The 9919-nt window shown below is 32.1% G+C and overlaps 2 protein-coding genes across 7 annotated transcripts in view; one reads left to right on the forward strand and one right to left on the reverse strand.

Annotated features, from left to right (window-relative positions):
* The window catches only part of LOC108756831 (post-GPI attachment to proteins factor 2-like), a 2132-nt gene extending 843 nt beyond the window's left edge, over positions 1–1289 (forward strand). Inside the window, exons 2-5 of one of the 3 annotated variants that reach the window (XM_018500921.1) lie at positions 203–449; positions 554–766; positions 856–1010; positions 1152–1289. In XM_018500921.1, the coding sequence (XP_018356423.1) occupies positions 203–449; positions 554–766; positions 856–983 (588 nt within the window). In that variant the 3' untranslated portion in view covers positions 984–1010; positions 1152–1289. Of the gene's footprint in view, positions 1–202; positions 450–553; positions 767–855; positions 1099–1151 lie in introns of those variants that run through there. The other 2 variants (XM_018500920.1, XM_018500922.1) reach the window with 2 other exon arrangements.
* Positions 1290–1458: 169 nt separating this feature from the next.
* LOC108756830 (L-2-hydroxyglutarate dehydrogenase, mitochondrial) overlaps positions 1459–9919 on the reverse strand; it is a 12345-nt gene continuing 3884 nt past the window's right edge. Inside the window, exons 1-9 of one of the 4 annotated variants that reach the window (XM_018500917.1) lie at positions 7145–7187; positions 6512–6621; positions 5061–5186; positions 3537–3732; positions 3045–3257; positions 2512–2700; positions 2157–2428; positions 1801–1980; positions 1459–1732 (exon numbers count right to left, since the gene is read on the reverse strand). In XM_018500917.1, coding sequence (XP_018356419.1) covers positions 1537–1732; positions 1801–1980; positions 2157–2428; positions 2512–2700; positions 3045–3257; positions 3537–3732; positions 5061–5143 — 1329 coding nt within the window. In that variant the 5' untranslated portion in view covers positions 5144–5186; positions 6512–6621; positions 7145–7187 and the 3' untranslated portion in view covers positions 1459–1536. Of the gene's footprint in view, positions 1733–1800; positions 1981–2156; positions 2429–2511; positions 2701–3044; positions 3258–3536; positions 3733–5060; positions 5283–6337; positions 6476–6511; positions 6622–7144; positions 7188–9919 lie in introns of those variants that run through there. The other 3 variants (XM_018500918.1, XM_018500919.1, XM_018500916.1) reach the window with 3 other exon arrangements.

Raw genomic sequence — 9919 nt, forward strand, 5'->3', positions numbered from 1 at the left:
GTAATAAACAGTAATAAACAGATTCTTGTCTGCTTTTACAATAAATTAATCTTAATTTAATGTACTTTTTCTAGTTCTAGAATTATAAAACAATAAAGAGTAAATTAAACAAGATTAAAATCAATTTACATTAATAAAAATGGATATATAAGTTATACAAACCTCATGAAAAGTAATCTCTTTTTCTTCTTGTAATTTCTAGGTGTACAATTTTTTACCATCTGTCTCAGCAGCCATAGGTCACTACAGACCTCAGAAAGATGTATGGAAGACTGCTATAGCATTGCAAGCGTTATTAAGAACCTTAGTATTTACATTATATTATCGTTACTACAAGGAGCATGTTTATAAGTGGGCAGAATATTTAAGTAATATCGCGCTCGTTATGTACGCCATTGAAAATACTTCTCTAGTGACACTGAGCTTTTGGACTTCCAATGAGAATTATGGTATGACCTGCATGCGTTCTAAGAATTTATATAATTATGCATATGAATATTAAGTGTAGCATATAATATAGTACAATTAATGCGCTGTGTTGTTTTTTTTACAGCGTTCCATAAGATATCTTTCATAACTTTTTTGATAACGTCATTTATATACATGTTCGTAGCGTATTATATTATAAAAAATTGCCTGAATATTGCAAAAGGCTCGAACGATGCTTCCTTAAAGTGGAAACGGAGATCAATGATGCTGAATGTGATGTGTATAGTAATAGCATGCTACTTCTTTTATAGACATAATAAATATTGCGAACCCTTCGGTGAGATATTAACTGATATTTTTATTGTTATGTATAGCAATGTAGTTCTTGTTATCTTAGAATTTTAGAGAGTTGCTATATAATTTCAGTGTATTCAATGTTCGCTTTAAGCGAATACGGAGTTGTGCTTTCAAACATGGGATACCATCTAACTGCTGCATTGGACTTTGCTACCACACGTCTTATGATATCAGGAAACAAACTTAGAATTATCTAAAACTTTTTTAATTACAGTTTTTTATCTGTACGTATGTGATAACTGTTACATATACTTCAATTTATACTTTTATTGTATATTATTATACATTTTCTGAGATTTTTATGTATTATATCCCCATAGAAAGTAATTTATTAATTAATTTGTACAAAATTTTATGAATTACAGCTTTTAGACAGCATGAACTCATTACAGATATTAATGTCAGATATATTCGTCAGTACTTGTAGCAGCACATTTTTTAAGGCACTTTAATTAATGCTAAAAGGTTCTATATATAAAATGTACCTAATGATCCTTTTTGCTGTTATCTCATTATAAATTATTTTTTAAATATTTATTACTATAACAATTCATATATATTATTATATATAAATCGATATATAATATACAAATATATATATTTTTTGAGATAATAAATTGCTTACAAATACAAAAATTATGTGACACATAGAAAATATTTATATTTTCTTTGGGAACCTTCTTTTTAAATACTCATTCTGTTTCACATTTTACATTTGAGCGATTAGATAATTACATGTATCGATTTGCATTATAATTTGAAGTCGCGATCAAGTTTATCGGCGATAAATTTTGCAATCGCCATACTACTAGTTGCAGCTGGTGACGGCGCGTTTCGGCAGTGCAACACCCTGCTTCCGATCACGCCGGTGCCTTCGTCGAAAACGAAGTCGTCGACTAATTTACCGTCTTTATCCATTGCTTGTGCTCTTACACCCGCCGGTCCTCTGTTAACGGTAATGAGAGAAAATTTTACGATATAGTTATAAATGAATATAGTGCATAAAATACTGACTTTTTTACATCTTTGTATGTAACTTCGGGAATAAACTTCTGGAGATCCTTCACAGCTAAGGGATAGAAAATCGATTTTATTACTTCCTTGCAGCCTGGTACGAAATACCGAAAGCATAGTTTGTATAAACCAGGGAATTTTGCCATCTCTATGCAGTCTTTTATATTTATGTCAAACCAACTGAAAGAGAATAATAATGTATTATAATAGAAAGAGAATAATAATGTTATTATAATAGTATAAATCTAAATAATGGGGATATAGATAATAATATTTAGATTCCTTGCGAGATACTTGTAAAGAATATTATTCAATCTCGTAAATCGTATAAATATAATATTGTTATATAATAATACCTATAGCCTTCTCTAGCTAACGCAAGAACAGCGTTGGGACCCAACCAGATTTCACCGGTAACTCTGGGTGTAAAGTGCACGCCCAGGAACGGGAATCTGGGATCGGGCACCGGATACACATTAGTCGTGCAGAGATGTCGTTTGTCATCGTTTAACAGAAGATACTCGCCACGAAATGGTACTATTCGCGGATTTACATCGCAGCCTGTCATCACCGCTAATCGATCTGAATGTAGACCAGCGCATGTCAGCACATATTTTGTTGGTATGCACTTCAAAGAAAAATTGCCAGAATATTAGATTATTAATGTGACAATAAGTGCAATAAGATAAGGCTTACGAAAGAAAATCTTACTCGGTTTTTCGATTGAACAGATATGGGAGATAATTGATTCTTTTCTTTCCCCGCCATTTCCGCAAATCCGATTACTTCAAAATTGAGAAAGATCTCGCCTCCCATTTTCTGAAAGTCTTCGGCAAAAGATTTACACACGACCGCCCAATCCACTATACCGGTCCACGGTGACCATAAAGCCTTTTCTCCCTAAGAAACGAGAAAATTCGATTATTCATTTTATACATTATTTATGGTGTCCTAAAACTATATTCTTTTTATACAGTTATAAATTCTTTATTATTTAACATACTAAAAATAAAATTAAAATATAAAAGATAAATACAAGGATGAGTTAAATTTCTATTTAAAAAAAAAAGCTTTATTTTTATATGTATTTGAAAGAATGTATACATGTGTGATTAAAACTTACTTGGAAGTAAATTTATAACAATAAGACATTAACATTACATTATCTTTTTAATGCAATTTTTTATGCAATTTTTATATTTATATTTTATATTTAACATTTATTATTTTTGCATTATATATACCTTGCATTTGGGTTCGTATTTTGAAATGCAATCTTTCTCAACAATTTGTAAATCGGGCACGTTGTTGTTCGTTCCTCTAATGAAGAGATCGTCTATTCTCTTGACTTCAGCTGGATTCTGGGCGACAATCAGCTTGCCAATTTTCTTATGAGGTATGTTGTTCTTGCAGAAGTACTCGTACGACATTTTCAAGCCTTCCACGCAAAGTTTTGCCTATAATGTCAAATCATGAATGTTTTAACATTTTTCTGAGAATATTGCGAGGATAATCAGTATTTGATTAATTTTCTGTTTTACACAAGTTAATTAAAATTGTTTTTATTCATAGAGGTTGAATATGAAATATATTATTTCTTGTAATGATAATAGAAGGGAGACGATCTACTCGTATTATGTGACAATAAAGATTAATAGTTTTTAATTTCTTCTGTCAATATTATCTCAGGTCCAGCTATTAAAATAACTGCATGCAAGAAATTTATCAAAATTTACTTTCATGCTTCCAGGAGTGTAATAAATGCCAGCGTGCACCACGCCACTGTTATGACCCGTTTGATGCATAGCTAGGGCATTCTCCTTTTCCACGATGGCCATTTTCATATTCGGATGCCGCATAATCATCTCGCGAGCGGTCGCGCAGCCGACGATGCCACCACCCACGATTACCAGGTCGTATGAGGGACATGTGCTAAAAATTCCATTCATCTGAATCGTTCCTTTTTGTACAAGGAAAACAACGGTGAGCTATTTCAGGCGAAATGTCAGACTTGCTTCAATGCCAAATTTGAATTTTTTTTTAATGCAAAGGATCCCACACGGGTTTGTTGATTTAGTGAAATTGGTTTAAACTAATATGTATGTATTATAGTTTTTTTACTCACTCATAAACATTTAAGTTTACTTAGGCAAACATATTTATCATATAAAAAAAGACAGATTTAATTGTAACACCATTTGAATGTGTTGAGTCTAATCGGACTAAAAAGTATCTTTATCTATTAAACTATTTAATTTTTTTGTGTGTAACTGTACTTTAATTTATTTAATTTATTTCATACATGGAATAATGAGATGAATTGATTGATGTAAAGAAAACACATAGTTATTTTTCAAAAAATTATGCAATATACATACTTGCGAACTACAAATTTTTTCTTAAAATAATTATGCGTTTTTCTTACACCAATTAACTCGTCTCATTATTTTGTGCATAACAATATTAAGGTGCAATTACTAAAAGATAATATTAGTAGATAAAGATACTTTTTAGCTAATGAGATGCAAAATAGCAACTTTTAAGTGATGCTACAGTTTGCATCTCTCTCTCTCTTTGATGATTTTGCTTAAGAAAACTTCTGATCAGTTAATCAAAAACTAAAACATACTACAGTTTAAGCCAATTTCACCGAAATCTAAAAATCCATAGTCAAGTTTTGTGTGGGATCCTTTCAAAAATTGATTCATATTAATTATGAGCAATATCTTGCAAATTGTAGCAGAAATAATAAAATATTAAAAAAAAAGATACCTAAACAGAACAACAAGTCTCAATAATGTCAAAATAACAATAAATCGTACCTGATTGAAAAATGATTTCTAATAAACATTTTGGAATCACCTTGACGTCATTTTGATGATTTTATATTCTATTTGGGTACAGTCAATAATTCAAAGAATATTCTTAGCAAACATTACGGGAAATTTTATAGAACACATAGAATTTCTACAGCGCGAGAAAATGCACGAGACGGGGATGTAATCCGTGTACAGACATATATGCCCGTCAAACTTTCTCCGTGTTAAGTAACAAGCTGTAGCTTCACGAAGTACGTGAGATGTTTATTAATCCACGGCTAAAGAGCTTATTATCAGGCATTTGCTTTGGACAAGAACTTAACAGTTCTGGGCCGGATTAAATGGCGCTCATTATTAAACGCTGTCATTCCGCAGGACTTTAAGGGATGGAAGTAAGCTATTCGGGATTTCACGATGTAAACCCTACAAAGAGATCGATACCTTGTCGTAGACTGATGACGACATATATAATTCAGCTGCGATGCAGACCTCCTGGTCAGAGACGTCATCACGTTCGTTCCCATTACTTTGGATTCGTAGTTACCTCAGATATAGACCGTACGATTTCTATCATCACGATAGAGATTGATCAATTAGTTTTTATTCACATTAACTGCGTGTTTAAAATGTATGTCATTTTTATCGCAATGACTAACATCTAATTTCACGATCTCTCTTTTTTCCCCTCGTTTTTTTTCTCACAAAGATTTATCAATGATGATCGATAGCCCAGTTAAATCAAAATTTCCGAACAATCCAGAAAAAAATTAATTAAAATTGCATAGTCATATTTTATAAAGCAGTATTATAAAATACAGAATTAATTACACTGAAAAACAAGAGATGTATCAATAGCACTATTTTAATTAAAAATAATCTTGTTGAATTAACAACAGTATTAATGAAACAAATAAAATTTTATTAAACCATAAACATGACGCATTTTTTTAATTTATAGTATTATTGAATTAATAAAATTATTTTCAATTAAAATAATGCTGTTGATATAACATAATTTTTTTTTCAGTGTAAGAAACGATTTTTATTATCTCTAAATGATACACTTAAAGAATAATTAGATGATACACGAAAGAATCTTTAAATTATTTTTTCTTCCTTCTATTTTTTTTAACTTCCGTTGTCCATTAATCACGAAAACCGTAATATAAATATAACATGCATCGTAAAGCAACAATCATACAAAATTATCATATAAAATTATTTTTGGAACGAATTTCTTATACTAAAATATACTCCAAGAAACAACCGATATAAAAAAAAAGATTCTCAAATTATTCCTTCTTATCCTTCTCTTCATAAACTATAATTGTATTCATTCACAGGTCAATTACACAAATAAATTAATGCAATGTGCATTGTGCGACAATAACTTAATATATGCATCATCATATTTAAAATACTTAAGAATTATAATTTTAAAGCGAGTTTCTTATCCCGGAGAGAGAGAGGGAAAGTAATATTTATGCTCCAAGAAACATTTCACACAAAGAAATTTCCGAATTAATTTCTTTCTCCTTTTCACGAACTACTTTATTCAGTACGTAGACCACACGAATCGATTGCGTAACGCAACAGTACGTATTTGTGATGATCGCAGCATCGCAGCTGATAACACGTTTGCACGCACTGCAAAGTAAAAATCTAAAAGGTTGCTTTCCTTTCCCTCCTAAAAGAAAAGCGGATTAAATTAAACTCACAGATAGTGCATTATCAGCGTTATCACGAACGTATCGGAAAAAGAGACGTCTAAATCAGTGAATGTTCATCAGATACATTAGCAATATTTGCATGTTATGCCAAATGTTATTTTCAGAGCATAACGCGAAATTATCATGAGGGTCATCGTTGAGAAGCTATCTGTTATCACGCACTCCGGACGATCCAAAATCGCGCGATGGGTGCACCTCGTGACACGTCTCCGTGTTCTCATCACACGTCGTCACGAGCAGCTGCTGTGAGCGAACGATACCTATTTTTCATGCTGACAACAAGCTAGTTCAGTGACGGCGACAGACTGAGGCTCCGGCAGAATCGATCAATAATTAATTGACAATCAGTAATCTCGGAAAAGTTCATCATTCTTCGTCGAGTCTCACCATTCTGATTATTAAAAGTGCAATCATTTCGCGATTAATGATTGACCCTTTAATCATGATCGATTATTTTAGCTCCTCTTGTTATATTATTTACATTTTACAAAATTAGTGTTTATTACAAGATTACTAATTACTGAATAATTATAATCGTTAATTATTGTCCTATGCATATCTCTCTCTCTCTCTCTCCTCTGATTTTATAAAATACAGAGATTAGAGAGAGAGAGAAAAGTAGATATAATAGACAAATATAAATAACATAAATATATGTTTCGATTTAGTCTTTTGAGAAATGAAAAAGCATATTTCGCATTTATCGAATTAAAATACATTTTTTAAATACTTTCTCGAATAAGATTGTTTAGATTGAGCTCAATATTTTATCTAAAGTACTTGAAATAGACAAACCTGAGCTTTTGAAGTATTTTGATGGTTAGGTTCGATTCTAAAAGCCGATAAAACAGGCATCCAGTAAGTGGCGCCCTCACGCGGCGACACAGTGAAACATTCGATTTGCATTTGTCAGTGACGACATTTTCAAACAGATTTCTCGTCGTCGTTCGCGCCACATTTACGTTCGCCTATTGCGAAAAATAGATATTTATCCGTATTAATAGTGCGCGTTTGTTACTTTGTTTGCGTTTCTTGTATCTTCGTCATATATTACGGACACGTTAAGGATAAATTGGAGTCAAGTTGGAGCTGTAGAGCATGTAAGTCTCGTAATTTCTCTCTACGTTCCCTGCTGATCTGTTTCTCTTATATCCGTCTCTATTAATGTAGATTAATCTTAATCCAACTTATTCTTCTTCTCTAGTTCCAAGAAGAAGATGAAGAGTAAGTTGAACCAAGATTAAAGTTAATCTAAATTGGTAGAAACGGGCATTAGCATATAATCTCTTTCCAATTGTTTCTCTCTCCCCCCCCCTCTCTCTCTCTTAAACGAGATTATCCAAATGTATCTCGTTTTGCATACGATAGAAAAAAATATGTAGCTGAAAGGAACAGCTCTGACATATACACTGAAAAATTATTTGGTATTTAACTGCAATTGCATGGTGAAATAATTATAGCTATAATTATAATTATACAAAAAAATTGTAATTGACTTTGAAAATGATTATAAATTACATAATTAAATTATAGTAATTCAACAATACTATGAATTTACACGCGAAATAATAGCTGCGTTTATCAGAAAAAGTAGCTTTGCACTTGTAAAATTCTTTAAGGCTGGGTTATTTCATCTTTTGGTAAACTTCAGCTCACTGTTTTACTCTCTTACTTTCTTATGCTTTTATGGGCCTTCTACAATAAGCCATTAGTCATAAATCAGAAGTCAAAAGCTAAAAATTGACGACTGCGATTGGTCAATTTTTAGCTTCTGATTTATGACTTATTGTAGAAGGCTCATTATGGCCATTCTACAATAAGCCATTACTCATAAATCAGAAGTTAGAAGTTGAAAATTGACGACTGTGATTGGTCAAATTCCAGCTTTTAATTTCTGAGCTATGACTAATGGCTTATTATAGAATGCTTGTTACTCTTTTGTTTATGCAGTAGGTAAATTATTACATAGTTCATCCGAAGATGAAACAACCAGTTCTAATATGATTAGTCCTACGCCAGACCAGTCCTAATAATATTAGTTTACACATTTAGGCTGGATTGTTTGTTCCATCTTCAAGTAAACTTCAGCTCATTATCTTAAGCCATCACATACAAAATGAAATAAGCTGCATAACCTTAGCAAAAAAAGCTGCTGAACTAATGAGCATCTTATGTAAATCAATATGGCGTTTGTTGGATTCTCAATCGTTCGGCGGTTTTACACTGGTTATGCAACTTATGTCATTTAAGAACGGTATTCATAGTCCATTCTCATTTCAAGATTGTCTTAGTGTTTTAAGACGGTCCTCTGACTTCTTAAGACTGTATTTAAATCACGATTTTGAATATAAGGATCTGATTATGAATACCTTTCGCGTGTGATGATCCTTGTTCTGTTACTCTTTTATTCTTTTGTTTATCCAGTAGATAAATTATCACACAGTTATCCGAGGATAGAACAACCAACCTTTAGATCTGTGAAAAATTAAGGGCAAGAACTAATCACATGTAAATCACACTGTAAATCACACTTTATAAAGCTGTTTTTTTCTATTAAACCCTGACAATTTTATTAACTTGAGATCAATCTCTTGAAATGTGTGTATATCTTGAAATAAAATGAAAATTACAAAAGTGAGCAAATGTACTAAGCTCCAATGAAAATATAAATATTCTATAGCGCTTATTTTTATAGTTTTCCCTTTGTTTTAAAATAACACAATCGATCTCCATGTTCTTCTTCAATCTCGCCGCGATATGATAAACCAACTGTAGATTCTCAGAGGTAGCAGCTTTCAGACTGGCTCTTTTAATTCGCGATAAATGAAGGAAGTTACAAAATTAGATATTTTAAGTGAAGAACCGATAATACTCACAATCGACTGACCATATGGACGAAGACGAGCTATTAGCGTATGCAATCGCCATTTAATTTCGGAACGCGTTAATTTCATATTATGACCATGAAATCTCAAAATAGGTGTCCGGCTTTAAACAGAATGCAATGATTGCGCGTCATGATTTTACCGTCAAATAATCGTGGCGTTAAATAGAGTCGAGAATACAGACATTAGAAATGTCGCGTACGCGGCGCAAATGATCGAGGCCGCCGTGATTTCGAAACAGCTTTTTTTTCCCCAGGTGACAAATGACCGTGTCGGTGTCGTTTCCCTCGACAAACAGCGCGCTTACACAGCCCCGTGAAAATTAATTAACACGCTAATAGCGTGTTAGTGCGTCATCGACGATGTTTTCCTCCTTTGCACGCACTTTTCCTCATCACATTCTGTGATATATTCGTCAAACTGTCAAATAACATCTTTAATATTAACGATGCTTTTTGAAATTATTAAGTGATATTAAGCGACATTCAGCTACGAGCCTCTCTCCACGATTTTACATTTTTCATAGAGTACACAGTTCCGTTAAGAAATCATTATTTTCTGATAATACAAGTTGCAGTACTTAAAATAAGTGCGTTAGGAGATAAATAAATTAAAAAGTTTGAATATAATTTATTTTGGTTATTTGTGTTTATACAATCTAATTGGACGTGTATATTTTCATAAT

The sequence above is a fragment of the Trachymyrmex septentrionalis genome, unplaced genomic scaffold (assembly GCF_001594115.1).
Source record: "Trachymyrmex septentrionalis isolate Tsep2-gDNA-1 unplaced genomic scaffold, Tsep1.0 scaffold13, whole genome shotgun sequence".
NCBI classification, from domain to species: domain Eukaryota; kingdom Metazoa; phylum Arthropoda; class Insecta; order Hymenoptera; family Formicidae; genus Trachymyrmex; species Trachymyrmex septentrionalis.